At 40.3% G+C, this 22,857-nt stretch overlaps 1 protein-coding gene across 1 annotated transcript in view; it reads left to right on the forward strand.

The window, feature by feature from the left end:
• The window catches only part of CHD7 (chromodomain helicase DNA binding protein 7), a 181,205-nt gene that overhangs the window by 101,796 nt on the left and 56,552 nt on the right, over positions 1–22,857 (forward strand). The window contains exons 3-6 of the mRNA XM_081111504.1: positions 378–808; positions 14,638–14,773; positions 19,800–19,937; positions 21,008–21,073. Of these exons, the coding sequence (XP_080967630.1) occupies positions 378–808; positions 14,638–14,773; positions 19,800–19,937; positions 21,008–21,073 (771 nt within the window). The remainder of the gene's footprint in view (positions 1–377; positions 809–14,637; positions 14,774–19,799; positions 19,938–21,007; positions 21,074–22,857) is intronic.

Consider the following 22,857-nt stretch of genomic DNA (forward strand, 5'->3'; position numbering starts at 1 on the left):
TTTCACTTAAATTCATCCTGTATAGTTTAGTTTTTGCTACTGTTTTGTCATTCATCATTTTTTATACAGGCTGCTTAGCAAATGGACAATGTCTTTAGCTGAATGAGAATTTTTTTCTTCCTGAAATAATTTTTTACTGTATTATTAAGTTGCCCCTTTTCACTTTTATTTAAAAGCTTTCTTGTTCAAAAAAATATGTGTGTTTTTGTTTGTTTTTTGGATGAGAGAAAATGATACATTTTACAACATACAGTTGGTAAAATGTGTGCTACCTTGAGTATAGAGTACGTGTTAGAAACACCGGCCTGTAACTTTCAGTTCCTTTCTTCACTACGAAGAATGATATACTAATTTCAATTCCTATTTGTGTCTCTTAGCATTCTCCATCGGAGCCCTTTCTAGAGAAACCAGTGCCGGATATGACTCAGGTTAGTGGACCGAACACCCAGCTAGTGAAGAGTGAGGATTACCTGCCATCCGTAGAGCAGCAGCCACAGCAAAAGAAGAAGAAGAAGAAAAACAACCACATTGTTGCAGAGGATCCCAGTAAAAGTTTTGGTAAAGAGGACTTCCCTGGTGGGGTTGATAACCGAGAACTAAATAGGAATTCACTAGATGGGTCTCAAGAAGAGAAAAAGAAAAAGAAAAGGCCGAAGGCAAAAAAAGACCCGAAGGAACTGAAAGAACCCAAGGAGAAAAAAGAGCCCAAGGAACCCAAGACCCCGAAAGCCCCTAAGATTCCCAAAGAGCCAAAGGAAAAGAAAGCAAAAACTGCCACGCCAAAACCCAAGTCCAGCAAAAAGTCCAGGTAGGCCGCGCCCAGCAGCACCTGCAAACACAGCTCCAGCATGAGCAGCCTCTGAGTCGGGGCTGGGGAGAGGGAGGAGGGAGCACTTCGATGGTCATGATCGTTGTGGAGTTTCTTTCTCTGACGCCCACTCCAAAAAGTTAATGGTTTTATCCATTATAAATTTGGGACTCGGTTACTATGAACTACTGAATTTGGATAATACATTTTAGACTTCAGATAGAAATTCGTATTTTAAAACGACTTCCTTGTATTTTTGTGAACATTTTTTTTTTAAAAAAATTTAACACACAGAACCAAGTTGCCAGCATAATTATTTGTAAATATAAAGCAATAACCCCATTGTTGGTGACAGAGCAAAACGCGGAAGGAAGGATTGTAGAAGCAAGACAGGTCACTCTATTTCGCAAAGCTTTTCAGCCCCGATTCCCAAAAGCTGAAATAGGAGAATGAATTCCCTCCACTTGGTGGAGTAAGGCTTCCAGGGGCAGTGTTGACATCCTTGTGGCAACACGGGGGAAATCAAATGGCAGGTACCCACCTGATATGCATGCGAGGCTAGCATGAAGTTTGGGTTCCAGGAAATAGCCTTCTCCGCGCCATACTTCCTCTTCTTACTTCCCCTGCCAGCTCTCTGACCCCCCAGAAGGCATATTTACTCAGTAAGAAAAGTTGAGAGGAGAAGACATTGAAGACTAATTTTTTTCATTTGTACTGAACATTTCTTACAACTGTTCTGAACCAGTTCCAAACATCTGAATCTATTTTTCAGAATATGGCTCATGTTAGAAAATATAGTTTCCAGATGTAAGTTTTGGTCAGACCTGGTTAATCTGAACCTGTTTGCAAACTCCATTAGAAAACACGCTCCCCCGCCTCCCCCATGTGCATATATGCATGCTCAGTTCTGCGACTGACGTGCCTGATGGAACTTTTTGAGCTCGCTCAAAGCCGCCTCTGGTAGGCTTTGCTGTGTGTGCATGGGCAGGCACACAGAGAGAGGAGGTTGTTTCTGTGACTCTGTATAGATGCTGCAAAGCGAAAGAACAAACTTGGGTTTTCAACTTCCTGCTGAAAATATCTAAACAACCCCCAATAATTATTCTGTAGTGTTTTGAAAGTTTGAATCATAGCTATTTAAAAATCTTTGCCATCAGTACTTTTTATGGTTTTAAAAGAACTGAAATTATATTCAATAACTCGATCTTGTAGGCAACTTAATATTTGCATTTACTTAGGAATCTTTGATGCCTCACTATGTGGTATCTTAATTGAAAACCATTATTATTTTCTCCTTATGAGCACTCTTCTAAACTCACAATGTATTATAGAGAGATAATTCATTAAGTAATTGTTATTTACAGGTGATGTGTTAATGTTACGGATCTGAATGAGGAGGACTTGGCTAGAATTTCAGTATGACTTTTGAAGGGTTTTGAAAATAATACAGTTGCTTAAATCTAAGTATTGTGCTTTTGGTAGGAGAGAAAGCATGTGCAGCAAAATCTAAAAAGAGTTTTGTGTTTTTTTTAAACTTAAAATGTAAGAGTCTGTGTTATAAGGAAGCTTTTGAGAGCTCAGAAAATATAACACCAAGACTAGTTTAAGCCTCAAGATGTATCTGGCTTCAGTTTCTATCTTAATTTTTTGAACCTATCATCTGATGGTAAAGACTGATAGGCAAAAAAAGAAAAACCCACTATATTGTGGATCTGGTCATAAATTTCTAAGTATATTCTTTGAAGCTCTTAGTCTACAGAGAACTGGCCTTCTCTTTAAAAACATACTTTAGCACACCCTAGAATACATTGGGACAGATATTATATTGCTGTCTTCAACAATGAAACTTGTTAAAATTTTCCCAACAGCTAAACTACTCTTAGGAACTTGGGGCTTTAAGTCCAGTGAGTGCTAGGACTTGGTGCAGGTACAGACCTGTCTTCTTCGGCTAGAGGAGCCTTCAGCATAGTCCTCCTCTGCGTGCTTTCAGCTGCCCGTGTGAAGTTCGGGCTGTCTATGCAGAGGAGGATGTTGGCGTTGCTGAATCAGAGAAATGGCTTTGCACTAGCCACACACTTTTGGTAGGAGGAAGGGCATGCGATTATTTTCTCTTAAGAAGGAAGTCTAAGTAGTTGTTTTCCCCACTGTTGTTTCTGATTAGTAGTCTCAGTCGATGCCTCCTATACATTTTTGCCCAAGTGGTATGAAAATACTTGAGTGGAACACTTCTGTTGAGTATAGAGACATGCAAGTGAAAAGGAAGGTAATGTAATGTAGCCCAGACGCTCACGAGGCCACGCTGAGGGGCCACCGAGAGAGCTTGTGGCACCTCTGTTGGCCCTGGTGACTGTCTCTTCTAGGCACTTGCTGATTTATGGTGAATCATGGTGAGGACATTCCTGAGAGGCTTTCCTGTTGTCTATGGGGATGCCTATCCAAGAATATGGTCATCAAATAGAGATTAACCAAGCCAATACTTTGTTTGAGTTACAGGGTTTCTATTGGTGAGATGAATTGAGTATGTTGAATTGTGATCTCATTGTTCTGCTATGTCTGGAAAGGAAATAGCATCCTGAAGCAAGGATAAGTAGAATGCATACAACTACATGTAAATTCTGAATAGCATAGCAGGGTAATTATGTAAATTGAATATGCAGTGATGAAGGTAATAGGGGGTTTGGGTTATGTTAGTACTGGGGTTGAATTGCCATAGCAGTCTGCTTTTAAGCACTGGAATACAGCAGTGACAATTTTGTTTGGAAAAATGTTATGCGATACCCGTTATTTCCATCCTTGAATAAGTTAACTTGATGAATTTGTTTATACAGAAAATAATTTTCCTACAGAGGGCTCCAATGGAGGGAATAAACAGAAGTGGAATGAGAAATGCGGTTACAGGACCACTCTCACCTCCCCTGCTCGGCCAGGGAGCAGTGGTGATGGAAGTGACCCACTGGTGGGCGGGTGCTCTCTGCAGTGTCTGTGGCAGGGAGAGAGCTTGTTCTGTGTCATTCGCACACTCTCAGTAGTGAAGGCCGTAAGAAAGGGTGGCTGTTGTCCATGGGGCTGATGTTCTTGTGTGCTTTTATGGTGCCCTCCTCACCAGCTGTCATCCCTCCTCATTCCATAAAGTAGCAGAGGCTTGAATTTGTGGCCCTTCCCAGAACTGGCCTTTTGGCAACCAAAACATAATTCCATTTTTCTTGCCTGTGTAGGAGAACCTAACAAATTGCCCAGAAGCTGTAACATAGAATGGGAGTGAGATAGAAAAAGGAGTTCAGCATTTCAGGAAAAACTGTTTGAGGTCGTAGTGATGAGGTAGACGGCCACATTCTTCTTTTCTATCAGAAACATTCCTTTTCCCCACTGTACCTTTTCTTTGTTTTAAATAGATGTTTTTCTACCTGTTTTTTCTGGTCCTTTCCCCGGGTATCCTTCTAGCTTTCAGATATTGGCAGTTAATATGGAAAATAAAAGCGAAGACATCTGTGGCCTGAGAGGATGCCATTTTGCATATGGAGGGGTTCGCGGAGCTGAAATACGGCATTTGCGGACTTCTTTTCAATGCGTTTTCTGTGGTGTGTGCTAGCCCTTGTGAAATGAAAAAGAACTTGGAGGAGGTGCTTCCTTTCAACGACTCTTGAAGGACTTGGTGGTCCGTTTAGCTCTATAAAGGCCCTTTGAGTACACATACAGAGGGGAACGTGGCCAAAGGTTGTGACTTGACTACTGAAGCTTCCGTCACACGGAGCCGTGGAGAATTGCTTCTGATGCAGTCTCTAGGGACACGTCCTGTTGTCAAAGGTAGTCGAAAGCTCAAATGCTATTTCTCAATTAAGAGTGAAATACTTTATTTTAAACTGAAAAATAAACATACTGGTCTTGTTTTTTAAAAAACACATATTAAGTACCAAAAACATGTAAAGTATACGTTTTGCAAACCACCCTATCATTATCATGAGTATTTATGTGGCAGCTTTCTTCTGAGTCACCTAGCTTTTCAGAGGCTGTTTTCTCAGTGATGATCTAAGAGAGTAGCAGCATTTTACCCAAGACATATTTTTCTTCAGCCAGCAAGCCCAATGGTGGGATATTTTGGTAAACTAATACATATTTTTATGGTGTGCTCTTACACAAGTAAAATTTTTCCAGAGAGATTAGACACAGAAGCAGCCCATTACATTAGTTTTGTCAATAAGTAGAAAAACCCAGATAGATATCTCCCATCAGGTACATAGGGAATAAAGCAAATTAAACCAACCGTTTTTCTTCTTTTTAGTTTCTTGTTGTTTCTTTTACTCCCATGCTATGCTTTAGTCTTGACCCAAGACTTGAGATAATTGGAAAGATGGAATTAAATATTTTGGACACTGCCTGCACAAGAGGGTGTAGATTTCTTTAACGTGGTCACAAGATGGACTTTTTTTTTAGTCCTTTTAGTGTTGGAGAGGAACAAGGAAGATAGAGCGTCGTGCGTCTCTCTGCCCACTGCCCTGCCCTGTCTCCAGTTAATCAAATGAGAGCACCAGGTCAGAGATGGGACCAGGTGCCCTCTTTTCAGCTGGACCAAAGGTTATCTTCTCTTTGACAAATGGACCGTCAAATCTTTTAAATCCCAGATCCTTCTTTCCTTCAGGCTAACCACCTCAATGTTTCCATTGCCAGTGACGGGCCACATTGTGGTCCTTTGTCTATCTGATTTGTCTTAAATTGGCAGAATGAGCAGGGAGGGAAGAGCGACAGCCCCTTTTTAGTAGAGACCCTGATAGCCTTGACTTTGGTGGTTCAGTTTATACTCAGTAGGGGAAAGAGAATGCGTAACCACATTGACCCTGAAAAGCGAGTTCTGCTAACTCATGCTCTGGGCTGGTTGCTGAGTGGACCACACTGGCCTGCTGGAAATTCGCTTCCACTGGTCCCCGGGAGCTTCAGTGACTTCAAAGCAGTGGCCTGCAGCCACTTTGGTTTCTGTGGGAGAGGGTGATGTAGATCCCACTTTCAACTCTCACTGTACCCATCAAACGAAAGCTGAGAGGTGAGGAGGCCATGGGCAGCAGTGGATACTGAGGGGGATTTTTCTGGAGACATAGTCCTTTGAAGTCTCAAGTTGAATTTTTGGGTGGGGCATGAGTTGCCAAGTAGATGGTGGGTGCATTGAAAGGTTAAAGAGCAGAAGGAATCATAACTGATTTTTAAAATTATTATTAAAAATGTCTCTATATAAAAATGCTTTTGGAAAGTATGAAGTCCTGTACAAATGCAAAATTTGTCCCATGAGACATACAATTTTTTGGCTGGTTGTCTTCCACCTAGATAAGGCCCCTTTGAGTCACTGGATGTTTGTGGGAACCACCGTCAGAGCATCAGTCATCTGAAATGCCAGGCCTCACTTCAGCCACCTTTACATAGAAGTCTGTGTGGCTTTAGCTTAAAAATGCTAAGTAGGGGAATGGAGCATGTGAATTAAGAAAAAGGGCACTGTTCATTTTTTTAAATTGAATTTATCGGGGTGACATTGGTTAGTAAAATTATATAGGTTTCAGAAATACAGTTCTTTAATACATCATCTCCATATTGTGTTGTGTGTTCACCACCACAAGCCATGTCTCCTTCCTTTACCCTCTCCTACCTCCTCCTACCTCCGCTTCCTCTGGTAATCACTAAACTGTTTTCTGTCTGTTAAGTTTTTTTGTTGTTGGTTTTGCTTAACCCCCTCACCTTTTACATCCCGTCCCCCTCATATTTTTTTAAATATTGAAAAGACAACACCCTTGAACTTGCATTAGAACACTAATTTTACATGTAGCCCTGATTCCTGTAGGAACACAGTAATTTCATGGCAGTTCGGCTTTTCCTTTGAGGGTGGGTGGTGATATTTTCTCCTTGTTGGCTTTACCATTCGCTCTGCTTAAGTCTCCACCTACCTAGAGCACCTGATGACAGTGTGGGTGGGCAGCACGTCTCGCTTGTTGTATTAGAGACCTGGCTACTCGGAGAAGATCATTGTGAATGTAGGGAGTGCGGCTCTGACTGCCACAGTTACCCACCCTTGTCCCCTTCCCGGGGCACGGGAATGCTGTGCATAAATGAGAATGGCATCTTAGAACTTGGCACAAGCAGACAAATGTCTGCCCGACTGTTGCCACGTGGAAGAATATGCTATTTATAGGGAAGGGGCATTGAAAGGCGTACTTTTGGCATCAGTCTTGCAGTGTGTGATTTATTCAGTCCTTTCTGCTGCATTATAGTGCCATGTAGCCAGAGCACTTAATGTTTACGTTGGGCTCCTGTGGTCAGATAACATATTAGCTAACTAGACTTCTTTTCCATGTAACTTCTGGCAGATCTTAATTCATTCCATAAAACTCAATAACCTTTAGGTTTTCAGGGTTAATTCTTGACTGCATGATGAATCTTTTGTTTTTTCTCGAGAATATGTTCAGTATTATCAATAGACTTCGCTCTTTCAGGAGAGCTTTTTTTCTCTACCTTCTCTTTCGCTTTTAAGAACATTCTTCTTTAAAACATGGTCAGCACTGGAGCTGTTCTCAGGACTGGGTTTCTGTGGGAGAGGGTGATGTGGATCCCACTGTCTGTTCTCACTGTATCTATTGCTATTGGAAGGCTCCAGAAGACACTGACCGGGAAAGGTTCCTGAGGCCTGAAGGATACCTCCCAAAAGGCCAGGTGAGCGCGGGCTCCTGAGGAGATCTGCGGTTAGAGGCCTTCGGGCCAGTCCCAGGCTCACACGTGGGCTCTGCACCCCGAGAGGTCCTGGTTCCAGCCCTGGAACCGCCACTTCTTGCAACCTGGTTGACCCTCGGTTTCCTCATCCTTGGGCAGTTGGATTGTAAAATGTATTGGCGAGGCATGTTGAGTTTGAAATAACACGTTTTTAAATGAAATCAGATTAGGTTTCTGTTACCCTTCAAGCTTTCTTTGCTGTTCCTTTCCTGAAAATTTAGCATATGTACTTAGGGAATACTTGATGCTGTGAGAGCTACTTAAGGTAACCATTTAGATGAAATGATTTGTTTTAGAGGTGTCCCATCCAGTGACTTTCAGCGGACTTAAAAAACACAGTATTAGTAATTTGTTACTGAAATCATGTTCAGAAATAGAATCTCCTTCCCTTCTTTCTCTTTCTTTTCTCAATTCTTCTTCTTTCTCAACTAGGAGAGTGGGGTGACGAATTTGTGGGTGGAGTTTAGGAGTTGCCAGTGTGGGTGCCCAGCTCAGAGCACCTGAAGATTGACTGTGCCTGGGGCAAGCATGCGTAAAGGGGTTGGGCCAAGGGTCTTGCTTCTGTCTGCCCATCCCACCCAGATGCTCTCTTCCCAAGACTGCCACGTGGAGACCATCACCGAGACCCCTGGGGCCTCGTCCAGGGGAGTGCTGCGTGCCTTTGTCTCCAGGTGTTCACCTTCGAGTTTATTGTCTGTCACACAGAGTTTCTCTCTGTCCTCATTAGTTTAATTGGTCATCTGCATTTTACTACAGTCTACTTGAGCTGTTAAATTTTATTTTGGTCTGAGGACTTTATTTAAAATTTTCATTCTTTTGGATTAATTTCACTTTCTGGTGTATCTGTGTCATGTTTTTGTTGCCTTAACTGATCCTTTTTCAACGTTTACTGTTTTATCTTGTTCTTTTTTAGTTTACCTCTTTAGCTTTTAATTTTCTTGTTTATTGTTTAAAAACTTAGAGAAAAGTCCCATAACTCTTTAAGTTGAGAGGCTTGATGCTTTTCTCTCTACCGGCGTTGCGCCCTTGACCCTGACAGCTTAGTATGTATTTAATTACCACAGCTTATCCATTAGGTTCATTTCTTTTTTAAAACACCTTGAGAGCATGCAGACGGTAAGGGTACGCTTCAATACCTTTGCTCTTCTTCTAAAAGATTGTACTGTGACATTTTGGCTTGAGTCCCCAAAAAAGATCTGGTGAATCTTTATGACTCAAGCCTCAAGGTTGACTTTCCCCGGGATGGGATGAGAGTCTGTGCTAACTTGTCCCACCTGAAGGGGAACTCCCTCCCATTTGCCGACATCTTCTTTAACTGACCGTATTCTTCTCATCGCATGTAGTTCCACAATAGGGTCCTTTTCATACCTTTTTTTTTTTTTTTGGAATTGGATCCTCAGGCTGATGCTGATCAGTGCTTTACTACATTCTGTTTTGTAACGAAATCAGGGCAGTTATCTTTGTATTTCCAGTGTCTGATCGGGTAGGTTACAATAAGTAGGCCCTAGTAGGTTTTGTCCCTTTGCATAAAGCCTTCCTTAGAAAGCCTGTACTCTTTCTCACCAAAGGCAGCTGTTTAGCTGTGTGCTGCATCTCAGCTTAGGTGCGTTCACCCAACCCCATTTCAGATGGTGTCACTCAGCCCATCAGCTGACTGTGCGTCCTTCCTTAGGGTAGGCTCCTTAGAATGTCCCTCCACGTGACAGACAGTCTTCTCTGAATGCACAGTGTGTGCTTTCCTAATGCCGTTTCTCATCGCGTTCTCACCGAGTTCTCGCCCGGATGGCATAAGCTGTGGCCACCTTGAAGGCAGGCACAGGACTCCAGAGCTTGGTGTGGCACGGTGACCTCAGCGTCATTCAGCTGGACCATGTGTGCATCCGGTTGCCCACCGGTGTGACCTCGCTCATGATGAAATGTGAAATGGAGGTAAAGCTGGAAAGGGGAGAGCGGTCCTTCAACCCGCCCGCAACGCCCCGGAAGAAGTGCTCCTGCCAAGAGCGCAGGGCTAGCCTGGCCTCAGGAGTGGGTCGCACCAGTAATGATAGGCGATAAGGATCAGGAAGTGAGAGAGCTTGGTGAGCAGGGAGGGGAAGTACACAGAGACACTGGTTTTGAAAAATGGCTAAGGTGAACCTTAACCCTATTGTGGGAGTACATTAGCTCCATTTTACTGAGCTTCAGAGGTGTTTTCACCGTAAAGATAGAATCTATGCGGGGTTTGCTTAAATGACTTAATGAGAAAAGCCCTTAGATTAGTGCCTGGCACATATTAAGGACTGTATGTGTTGTTGTCACTGTGACTTGTACCATTTAGTTAAATCAATCACGTAACACACTTACAGTAATCTACCTGATCAGACACTGGAAATATAAAAGATAAATAAGAGTTGTTTCTCCTCTTGAGCTTGCAGGATAGTTGGAGAAAGACAGACAGACACACACAAGTGCTTTGGTTTTAATACATTACAGGGATGTTATCACCAAATTTTGTGTGTGTTAAATATCCCTGTGTGGGGTGCATCCTGTGGCACGTCGGTGGAGTGAATCTCACTAACCCAGACTGTAGTGGCCAGAAAGTGCTTCTCAGGATGAGTGATATCAAAGTCAAGACTTACAGATGCACCGTAACCGGTTCAGCTCAGTGGATAGAGCATTGGCCTGCGGACTGAAGGGTCCCAGGTTTGATTCCAGTCAAGGGCATGTACCTTGGTTGCGGCCACATCCCCAGTAGGGGTGTGCAGGAGGCAGCTGATTGATGTTTCTCTCTCATCGATGTTTCTAACTCTCTATCCCTCTTCCTTTCTCTCTGTAAAAAAATCAATAACATACATTTAAAATAAAAAAAAGACTTACAGATGCGTAGACTTGGGGGGCAGGAGTGGAGGTAGAAGAGATGGTGTACACTTTAAGGAGGGATTTTGCATGTCTGCAGTATACAGCATATAGAGTTTGGGGGTGTGGGAAAAGTAGAAAATAAAGTTAATGTTGCCAGTTGCAAAAATCGCACAGGGCCTTGTGTGTTAATGCTGAGACTCTCTGTCTCATATATGTGGGGTTGGACTTGAAGCAGACAAATGGACAAATGATCGAGGCAGATTTGCAGGAGGTGGTCACTGTGCCGATGCCTGGGGGATGGGCTCGGTGATGTGCTGGTGGCAGTGCCATGTCGCTGAACTGGGGTAGGTGGGAGGCAGAGCAGGTTCAGGAGAGGAGTGAGGGCAGACGTGATTTCTCGGGGGCTGAGGCCATTCAGGCCCAGGGTGAGAAAGTGTTCCCTGCACCCGCCTGGTCTTTTTTGGGCTAAGCCAGGGGTGGGCAAACTTTTTGACTCGAGGGCCACAATGGGTTCTTAAACTGGACCGGAGGGCCGGAACAAAAGCATGGATGGAGTGTTTGTGTGAACTAATATAAATTCAAAGTAAACATCATTACATAAAAGGGTATGGTCTTTTTTTTTTTTTGTTTTAGTTTTATTCATTTCAAACGGGCCGTAGTTTGCCCACGGCTGGGCTAAGCCCGTGATTAGCCATCATAGCAGCTGTTGTAGGTGTATCAGGGGTGTTTGCGCCCGGCAGCTCAGTGTCCTCATCAGTATTGTATTGTCCATTTAAGGGACACATTCCTTTTTAATAACAGTCTTTTCTCCCCAATCGGAAAAGCTGCCCCCTCTGTGCATTCCAGCTTTCCAATTTATAATTTGGAAGAGGACAGTCTGTACGGCTAGGTTTGGGCTTTGACATTATACAAGAGTAGCTTTGAACTGTACAGATTTAGATAACCATGCCTGTGAATGTGGAGTGCGTGTCCTTTCCCCAGGAGTCTGACAGTGGGAAGCCCTGCCCAGGGGCGGTGTGGGGACAGGCGGTGGGGAGGCGGCTGTAACAGTCGAGGTGGGAAGGGAGATGTGTCTGAACTAGAGCACTGGTAGTGGGCATGAGAAGCGTGGCCTTTGGGATTGCCTGCCTGTGTGTCCCTTCAGCTGGCATCGAGCAGTGTTGATAAAGGACTTCCTTCTCTTCATGTTGCTTGGGTGAAGTGATCACAGTGGAGTGGGGTCCTGTCCGTAAGTCTCTGCAGTGGAGTCGGCCCAAGTGGGTCTGAGCCAGAGCCAGGCCAGTGTTCCCAGACTTCCCAGAATACGTTCCCAGCTGCTAGTGTTCCAGATGTGTGAGTGTGGCCATGTGTGCCAGACACTGCCAAGGTTTTCATCCATTATCTCATTTAAACTTGGTAACGAATCTTGGAGGAAGATGTAAGTTCTAACCTCATTTTATAGATGAGGAAACTGAGGGTGAGGAAAATTAAGGGAGGGTCCCAGACAGACAGGTTACAAATGACAGAGCTGGAATGTGAATGAAGGCCTGTGCCTTACCACCACTCTGCATTAACCACATTTGTTAAGAGAAAAATTCTGACTTCGCCTTTTTTTGGGGGGGAGAGGGGGGAAAATAGTTGTTACATAACACTTAGTTGAAAATCCAAATTAGTTTATTGCAAAATAGTAGCAAAGTCCATTTAATTTAACTTCATCTTGTCCTTGATTGTAATGTCCTTGGGTAGACACTGAAGATTCTGTAGCTTTTTTGACTTTGTAGCCTGTTTTTGATTCGTATATTGGTGTCATGAGGAGACAGTGGGCAAATGCTTAGCTGTCTCTGAACCACATTAATAGTGCAAGGTCTAATGAGTTTAGAAATCTTTCAGTAATCAGATCTGGGATGAGTGTTTGCCTTGTCTACAGGCTTTTTGTCTAAGCATTTGGAGAGGTCCTGCCTGACTTTCAGCAGTCTTGGAGGTTTCACGTAGCGCATTCTTGGGAAAGGCAGATGGAAAATCATTAGCCCGTCTCTCCTGCAGCAAATTGATATTTCATCAAACCTGGGCTCTAGTGGGCTTCAGGACGGTAAGCCTTTTACTCCTATAGGATAGTTCCCACAGGGTGCAGTAACCCCGCGAAACTAAACTGTGTACTTTGCTCTGGTGTAGAGAGGTCACCGTGGAAGGCACTCGCTGCCAACTTACTTGACCTGGCAGTGGTTCAGCTCTGTGACAGGTCTACCTCTGATTTAAACAAATTTGAGAAATATGTAAAGTTTTGGAAGCAGTTTTGCACTGATTTGATAAAAGAAACCACAAAACACTGCAGCGCAGGTGTTGAGAATGTTTGAAAGCTGATTGAGGGAAGCAGATGGCTTTAGTCAGTGGCATCCAGCCAAAAGAGCAGGTGCTGGTCATGTGACCGCTGGTTACCAGGGTAATCTGATTGCTCTTGGCGTGCAGATGAAAGGGAAGGGGCCCAGCGTTCAGCTGTAGTATTGTATAATTTGTGGCAGTTAGAGCGGAAATAAATGCTGGAAATGGAGCCTCATAGTGGGGGAGACTTCTGTCCATGTGTAGCGTAAACACTAGGACAGTTGGATGAGGAACTGTTGTATGGATTTTTTTTTTAATTTAAAAAATATTATTCTTTCTGTGGATCTTTTGGGGACTTCAAGTTTTTAGGACACTGCCTTTTTTTTTTTTTTTTTAAAATAAAAAGCACTCTAAACTTAACCGCCATTTACTATAATCTTGACTTGTAAGTTATTTCCTTATGTGGCTGTTTACTATGCTAAAATATTAAAACAAAACAAAACAAAACAAAACAAAACAAAAGCTCTGAGTACTTAAAAATAACTAGTTTAAATTTATCAAAGATTTTATTCATTACAAAAGTACATTTTGTATCATGGGTATTTTATTACATTAACAAGTACTTTTAAAATATTTTATGTGACACATGCTTTACCTAAATAACAGTGTACTGATGTTTTGGCCTCTTTTCCTTTTGTAGTAGGTGAGACTGAAAAATGCTATTTAATGCATTCTGTCTGCATACTTACTTGGGAATTTACAAACTTCAGTAAATAAACTTTTTAAAAGTTTAAAAATATTCTCGGTTTGTAATTTTATCAGAATTTTAGGTTTTCTAGAAAGAATAAAATATAATCATTACTGAGGTTGGATTATTTTAAATGTTGGATAACAAATAATAATTGATATTAGAAAATCTTGGCGGCGGTTTGGAAATTGGAATGTAAGGTAACACTAGGTGTATGTTTTAAAAGAAAGTCAAAAAGTTCCTAAAGGTGGTGGTAAATGTAAATTAAAAATATTTTGTTAGAGTTTATTCATGACTTTTGAGTTATGTGATATTCAAATCACATTAATATTTTATAGAAACATACTATGGAACATGCACTTTAATTATTGGGGTCGTTTTGCTATATTTTTGTATTTCAGAGACCTAGCTTTTTTTTAAGAGCACAGCATTAATTAAAATTATGTAGAAAAGGAAATTGCTATATATTTTGTTTTATTTTAAAGAGTTGTAAATTGGATAAAAATGGAGTTGGATGATATAAAAGAGGATACCAGATAGTACTTGTCAAAAAGAACTTCAATAGGAGTGTTTATTACCATCTGCAAGAGACACAGAAATGATCATTTTATTTTTCCTTGACAATTTTAAAAAACATATTCTGTATCTTCAATACTCCACAGCGAAGCTACCTCATATCTGAGTTTTCATTATGGCGTGGTGCAATGGCAGGGATTTTTACATTGTCTATCAGCGGTTCTCAACCTTCCTAATGCCGTGCCCCTTTAATACAGTTCCTCATATTGTGGTGACCTCCAATTTCATTGTTACAAATTGGACATACTTAAAGCATAGTGATTAATCACAAAAACAATATGTAATTATATATGTGTTTTCCGATGGTCTTAGGCGACCCCCAAAAGGGTCGCGACCCACAGGTTGAGAACCGCTGGTCTAGATGAACAAATGTACTCTGTGGTTTTTAGGGGTTCTTGCATGCCATTTCTTTTTAATTAGGTTAGATATTTATTAAAGGTCATCAATGTGAGGGTTTGCCTTAAAGAACTTAATTGAGAGTACCATTGAACTAAATGGCCAGCATGCACTGATTCACCAATTGTCATTGATACTTCAGGGATATGAATGTGGGAAATACAGGGCGTGGGGCATGTGGAAAACATCATTAAAAAGTGAACCCTAAGTGATCCGCTTTGAATTCTAGTAATAAGAAACCTGATTCAGAAGCAAGCGCTTTGAAGAAAAAGGTCAACAAGGGAAAAACAGAAGGTTCTGAAAATTCAGACTTAGACAAAACGCCCCCACCGTCTCCTGAAGAAGAGGAGGACCCAGGTGTTCAGGTAATGCCATTATTCTGGTCCCGGGCCTGGGTGACTTAGCATGGGAAACTCTAGCCGCCTGTCAAGTACACTAGACCTCCCCTGTCTTTGTTACAGAGCTGCTTTAAAGATGGCTTTATTGTCGTCTGGAACATTATATCCGTAGTGAGGCGAGCTGGGGGCCAGCGTGAAATTAAACTCCTGACTTTTTGCTCTTGCCATCTTTGACTCTGGGATAAATAAAACAGAGAATCTTCACTTTTTTCTGTCAATGCATCTTGATGTTTATGTGAATATTGGTGTTAACATAATGGATATGTTAGTTTATGTAAAGCTTCATTCACATTTCTGATTTTCCTGAAGTCTGGTTGCTTGTCAGTTCTCTTACTTTGCGGAAAAAATAAACCAAAAACAGCCAAGATATAATCTGTAGCTTGTCTTAAGGTTTCTGATATCCCGTGGTGAGAGTTGAGATATATTCCTGTAATACTCCAGTTTCCGTGAACATGTTAGTGACTTTTGGGATGGCAATGCTGCACCATGTTTCAGTGTTAGATTCTCCTGACTTTTAAAGAATTTCATAGGAATCAGCTGAAAAACTGGTCCTGAAATAGACATTAGGAATTCAGGTTCCTGTGTGTAAAGCACACAGCCGTCACTGTCACTGATTGGACTGTAAGGTGAGGGACCCTTACACATGATCGTTAAACATTATTTCCTTGTTGTGTTCCCTGGAAGCGTGCCAGTGTGGTCCACTGGGATGGCTGGGAATGTAACCTCTGTGACTGACATCTAAGTTATCATGGAGCTGTTACCAAGGAGTCCCGCTAGATGAGGAAGCCAGCCCCTAGAAGCTTGCTTGATTTTTTTCTAATTGTTCAGTGAACTAAGTACTTTCTACCCACATCTCTTCCAATTCACTTAAAGGTTAGAAACAAAATATTTGCAGTATACAGCTCTGTTCTAAAGAATTTCAGATAGCTTTCTTTCTTTTTAGTAGAACTCCCTGATAATATCTGTAACTGCACAGAATGGCCTAATCTAAGGCCTGAAAGGGAGAGAAGAGAGTGTGTGTGAATGAGTGTGTTTTGTTTTGGTTTAGTTTTATAACTAACATAGCGATACCTCTGGCAGTTGGGTTAATTTTGTAATTCACTTTGATTTTACATGGCAGTGACAAGTTATTGGGAAGGTAAGTAGATACCTTTTTTAATTGCTTAGGGAGTTTTAAACTAAAGTATTTTAATGATTTTGAATTTCATTTTTATGCTCAATGGTGTTTTTCCCCCCTGAATTGTGTTTGCTTAAACTAAGCCCTTTATTACAGTAGTATTTGGGCAATTTAAGAGGATTTATTTACACGAATCAAGAAATTCTGTTTTTTCACAAACACTGCTGCCGTTTTTTAGAAGTCTGTTTTAATACAGTTTCAAATGGACTTTATGAAATACTAGTTTTGAGGTATTTTTTCTTCTGCATTTTAGTTATAGAAAAATGATAATTCAAGTGAACATCAATGCATCCTTTCTAATTGGCTAAAGCTTAACTGTCGTGGGTTCAGTAGCCAATACAAGCAGCCACACGTAACTCAGGTGCAGAAGCCAGGCCTTTCTTGGTGTCTTTGACACAGGAAGTGATGCTGACTCCTGTGTATTGTGTTTCTTCCTGTAGCACATGCATAAAGGACTGAAGTTCTTGAGTTTTGTGATTGGTTTATTTAAACTTTAGCAATGCCATATAATTTTAATGAACTCAAAATTGTATCCCAAAGTTACTGCAACAGTGAGATCATGGAAACACATTTAAATTTCCTCTTCAGTACACCTGTTTTAACTACAAGTGGCTTTTCTAAAGCAATCCAAGTTTGACAAGTTGACCTATGATTTTAGGGCCAATTCAGAAGCCTTGCATTATGGTTTAAACATAATTCATACATTTCATTTTGACTCATAAAAATATTTCAAATAGTAATGTTAACAGACCATACTAATGCACATTATATAATAAATAAATTTATTTTATATTGGGAAATTGTAAAAGGAACTTTTATGCCCAAAATAAATGAACTTAAGATCAATTATTATGTAGAAAGTGGAGAAGCCATAAAACACTTAACAATTTCAGAAGATTGAGTTCTAATTGTGTTTTGTTTGTTTTTTACCATTATTAAGTGACCTTGTATCCACTACTAAGCCCATCATTATTTCATAGATTAATAACATAAGCTTGATATGAAGAGACACTTTCATTATAAAAGTTACACTGACCGATATATAAATGTCTATTTAAAAAGAAAAAATTGCCCTGAGTTATTGTATTGGTACATTTATTTACTATCAGAGTGGTATTTAGTGTAAACCACAGACTTATTTATGGGTGTTTAGTTACTTATGCTGGAAGAATACTCTGACAGTGTGGCCCCAACCATGGAAACCTACCTGATAAAACATCATAGATACATCATTAGTAATACATTACTCCTATTGTAATGACATAAAGGTGAAAATATAGATTAATCCATTTCAATTTAATTAAATTGATATATTAAATGGAATATAGACATTATGCTAAATATCACAAAATTAAAATATTATTCCTGATAATATCCTTTTATACCTTAAACTGACAGTCTTCTTGAGAAGTGAGGGATGGTAATGGGAAGAGAGAAAGGAAGCTATTCAAAGCATCTAGGGCTAGGCCTTGTAGTCGCCTTATTGAACTCTGATTTTTCTTTGGAAAGGTGGGGTAATTAATGATGACTTTAATTCTACTAATTGAATTTGGCATTACTATGTACCATGCGCTGTTCTGAATGCTTGAAATGAGTTCCCTTATGTGATCTTCATAGTCTACTCATGAGGTAGTGACTATCATTAACCCATTCTACAGACCAGGAAACTAAGATCCACAGCATAACTCGCCTAACTCCACCAAGTGAGAGTCTGGGCTCATTTAAACATGGGCACTTAGCTACAGAGCCTACCAGGTCAAATTGCACCCCCCCCCCCCCCCATCTCCCCCGGATGTGAGTAAGGTTGGCAGATGGCAGAACCCTTGCTGGTTTCTGCTCCAGTTTTACCTGGAATTGGTGGTTCTGGGCAGGGCCGATGAGGGAAGGTCAGAGGAGGAACTCCCTCTGGTCTAAGCCACTGGGAAGTCTGTTAATAAGATTTACTCCAAATACCTGTTGTCAGAAAGGTGCTTTATATCTTTGTAGCCGTGACTGTGGAAGGCTAAGAGTTCACAGTCCCAAACAGCCCATTTGATGGTCATAGTACACTGAGTTTGTATTTTGAGCTGCTCTCCCTTTTGAGAGCAGAGAGAGCAGGATCTTAATTAAAATCAGTCCTCTTTGAGCAAGAGGCTGGGTTTGTTGGTCCTGACATGAGCCATAAGGCACTGTGTCTGACCCCTTTGGGCCCACATAGTGGGTAATTTGCCTCGGCCTATCTGTCCAACTTTAAAATCCACAAGGCTCTTTAAAAGGTTTTATTTCATAATTTTTAGAAAAATGTTTGAGTGATCTCTCTTAATATTTTTATTTCTTCTATGTGCTTTGCAAACTCATTGTAATCTTGCATTTATCAGAGGTTTAAAATGTCATTTTAGCGTTGTCTTTGATTTTATCCCAATACATTGATGAAAAGGTTATTTTCTCCCCATTTTTAATTAACTGACAAAAGTAATTATTTTATCAGAAAGGTTAAACAATTATTCTGAACAAAATGTGCAAAACCATTTTCCTTCTGCCATGTACTTCCCTCCCCAGAATTAATAGTAATTAACAATTTGCTATGTGTCTTTTCACATTTTTTGTTATTGCAAACATGCATATTATACATTCATTTTTTAGCAAATATTTATTGAGTCATGAAGTAAACAAGACATACAGTGTCTTTGAGGCGTTTACCTATAGGAGTGGGCAGAAGTAGGTTTATAGTTTTGTGAGCATACAAAAACAGCTTATTCTTGTATTATTTATTTATTATAGTATTTGTCTTCTTGTTATTTTGTGTCCTTGCTTATGGTTTATATATTTAGGGAATGATGGCTGATAATTTAAACCTACTTTTGCCCACCCTGGTATTGAAGATCCACACATACAAATACACACACATGGTTTTTTGTTATCTTAAATAGAATTATATGCTACTGATTATGAGACTTGATTTTCTTTTTATTTCACAATTTCTCTTGCAGATATTCTTAAGATATGTTATGTAGCTTACCAGAAGTGCAGTTGCTGGGCCAGAGGGTGGGCATATTTTAAATGTGCACAGATACGACCACACTGTCCTGCAAAGACATTTTGACCACTGTGGTGAGAGAGGACCCATTTTGCTAACAATCCTACTAATACTAGCTATTACCAATCTCTTACATTTTAATTAGTGTGGTAAAAATATCTTTTTTAAATAAAATTACTTTTCATAGTCATTTATTATAGATTCTGATGTTCAGTCCTTTATCTCTTCAAAGGTTTCATACTGTTTCTTTTAGGACCAAGATTAAGATGCAAGCCTTCTATTTAAAGGTCCTCTTAAATATTATTGGTTCCTTGGATAAGAGTATACTAGTGTTTATCTATAATCTTACAGTAGGAAAATAATGTAGATTATCTTCCAGTGCCTTCACTTTTATGAACTTTTTATTATGGGTAAAATTGTAAATGTACAAAAGTTGAGAGAAAAGTATAATGAACCCGTATGTATCCATCACCAGCCTCAAAATTGCCTTCACTTTTGAGTGGTACACTGGCTGAATGGGGAATAAGATTTGTTGGTATCTCCATTTCCTAGTTGAAGGTCAGGTAGCTGGGGGAGTGGCAGAGCCATAGCTGACTCAGGTGGCTGACTTCAGATCCCCTAACCCCCACCCTCTATTTCCATGATAATCATTGCCACTATGGTCTCTTAGGCGATTTACAGGGTTAAAGCTATTTTTTCTTTAAGATTAATTTTTTAAAATACCCACCTCACCATCCTGAGAAGTTGTAACGCGCATCAGTGATGGATTTTAAACTCCCTTCGTTGGGTTTGTGTTTTAGAAGAGACGGTCCAGCAGGCAGGTGAAGAGGAAGCGCTACACTGAAGACTTGGAGTTCAAGATTTCTGATGAGGAGGCAGATGATGCAGATGCTGCTGGGAGAGACTCCCCCTCGAACACCTCGCAGTCAGAGCAGCAGGTTAGCGTCCAGATTTGTGTGGTTCTCGCTGCAGTTGGCGCGATGGACTGGGAATGTTGTAGCCGGAACCTGAAAAGTTTAGCAAAGCAATGGAGTTGAAGCTGGAGAGCATTCATCTGATGTTGGTTACCGTGCTATGGGACACGAGCTGTTTAGCAGCATCTTTTAAAACGCCTTGTTCGCCAAATGTGTTTTTATACAAGCCTGTGATGTGTGATTTGACACAATTTTGGAGAATGAATGGCCTGTGTTGAGGAAGAGTCGGAACTAGGATGCATGGAAGCTGAATTTACTTCTGAAAATTCAATGCTGTAGCTTCTGGGACTTTAATAAACCACTCAAGCTTGTCTCCTGCTGTTAGGCACCGTAGGGGCCCCTTTATGAAATTACTGCCTTGTGGTACCCAGCAGGGCATACTTTATTCTCTGTGCAATGTAAATGACATATAAAATAGTTGGTATAAAATATGGGTAGTAACTTAGGATTGATTATGGTAAAGATCTTTTAAAAAATATATAGATTATATAATAATGCCCTTTTCTTACCATTATTGTTCTTTAGTTAACCACTGGCAACCCGTTGTAAAACATATTAAATGGAGTTTTGTATTTTATTTGGTAATCTGTGCTATGTTAGATTGTTATGTAATGTTTCATGTGACCTCCATGGATAAAAGCCGCCTACAATAGTCACAGAATGATGAGTTTATTTACCCCGTGGGTTTAGATGAAGAAAGTTGTGTTTTTGACGGCTCCCATGCAGAGATGGTTTTCTTCTGGCAGCTGGAGTTTCTGAATGCTCTCTGGCTTCAGGGATCCGTGCTAGACCACGTAATTAAACTATATAATCACGAAGCAATACACACGGATCTTCCTTTTGCCTTTGTGCAGAGTGAGATTTTTGTTCTTTTCAATCATATTTTTCCCTACTGCGACTTTGTTTCCAGTGTTTTAAAGGGTAGGAATTTAAAGGGCATAGAGGTAGATGCTAAAAGGGAATGGTTTCTTGCTTTTACAGCTTATCATGAAATGTTTTCCATCTGGATGGATTCATTCTCCTTTCTTTTTTAGGAATCTGTTGATGCAGAAGGTCCATTGGTAGAAAAAATCATGAGTAGTCGTTCCGTGAAAAAACAGGTGAGCACCGTTTGCAGTGATCAAAAACGATGGTGTATGTGTGACCCTTAAATTATTTTTTGCTTTATAATTTTCTTTAGAGATTTTACTATTGGGAAATAAAACTTCTGGTGACAATGCTAATGCATCTGATGTATATAGCCCAATATAAATCTTTGGGATATTCAGCCCCAAATTAAGATATATCAAACCAACCAGTGCTCTATTACACCATTTAGAGTAGGCAAGAAACTCAAAAGTCTCAAACAAATGTATAGGACTTTCAGGGTTAAAGGCTGCCTTTTTCATAAATATTATTCATAAAAATAGTAAATATGAATTGATCTCTCATTTCCCTTAAGAAGAAGGTTCCTTGCCCTTCCCTACCTCCCCATCCCCATGGAAGTTTATCATTTTAGGGATTTTCTCATACAATTAAAGTATTAATATCTTTTTCTCAGTGCAAAGGTGAAATACAGAGCTATTTTCAGTGTAATTTTTGAAGATCTCACTTATTCTTTAAAATTATTAAAAAATTCATGCTGATCTGCAAAGGTGAGCTCTAAGTACCTGTCATTAGTCTGATGACTTTGTCACTGAGGGACACGTACGTGGTGACAAAGAATTTCAGTAACACTGTTTTCTTTTACTATTGAGATTCCTGATTTCATCCCAACTATCTCACTTCTTGCCCAGTTTGAGAAAATGCTTTCTGTAGTTTGAAGAATGGCATAGGCACCCAGGTGCGTTTACATATTCCAGCATACAATTTTTGGTGCCTCTAGAAAGTGGTTTTCTTTAGATATAGGTGTCAGTCTTTCAGCTTGAGTCATTGTCAAATACACAGGTCTTTCTTTTTATTTGCTTTCAAGGTGGGTTAGAAACAACCTCATTGTTTTGAAATGTAAAATAAGTTGAGTGTATTTTTGAAGTAAAATATATAAAAGTGTAACTTCACATCTAGAGAGCTAGGTAAAGGGAGGATTATGGGACTTAAAGTGAGATCCCAGGCTTATCAAATAGGAAACCTTTACTATTCAATACTATCTCGATCAGGGGTGGGGAACATCTGGCCTGCTGGCCATATGAGGCCTGAGAAATCACTCCGTCTGGCCCTGCCAAGGCATTAGAGTGAGTTAATTAAGTGTTTGACCACATATAGTAGGCTCATTTTTAAGTTGATGATTCTGTATGGCCCAGGAATGATGTTATAAATATCCAAATGACCCTTGGCAGAAGAAAGTTTCCCCACCCCCGGTAGACTGAAAATGGTATGGCACCAGAAGTAAACTTCTCTACCTCATGGCAATACTGTTTGCTTTTTCTATTATTCAAATTGGAATTGAGTGTCGAGGGTATGGAGGGGTGTATGGAGTGGCTGTCTGGCGACTCTGAACATGAGGATTTCCTCTCTGATGAATTAAATCTCAACCAAATTTCCCACCTGTTCAAGCAGAAATGAGTACTGTTTAACTCATTAGAAAGGTTGTGTTTTTTTGGTCCTACTAATGACACTAGAACTGTTAATTTGTGCATTGTGGATATATGGTAAAATTTAAATACTTGACATGCTTTAAAGAATAATCCCCTTCACTGAATTGAAGTGACTTGTTTGAGTAAATAGCTTGTGGTTTGGACGGGATATATTAATTTTCATTCATTTAAAAGTGCTTCAGCAGGCATACTCAGCAGGTTTGGGGGTTGAAATGATAATTAGCTCTATTATCCAGAGCTACTTAGACTATGCATTATGTAGGACATTGCTTTTTTCCTTCTATTTTGCCCACTTGAGGGCTTTATTTTTT

Source organism: Myotis nattereri, assembly GCF_964212035.1.
Source record: "Myotis nattereri genome assembly, chromosome: 17".
NCBI classification, from domain to species: domain Eukaryota; kingdom Metazoa; phylum Chordata; class Mammalia; order Chiroptera; family Vespertilionidae; genus Myotis; species Myotis nattereri.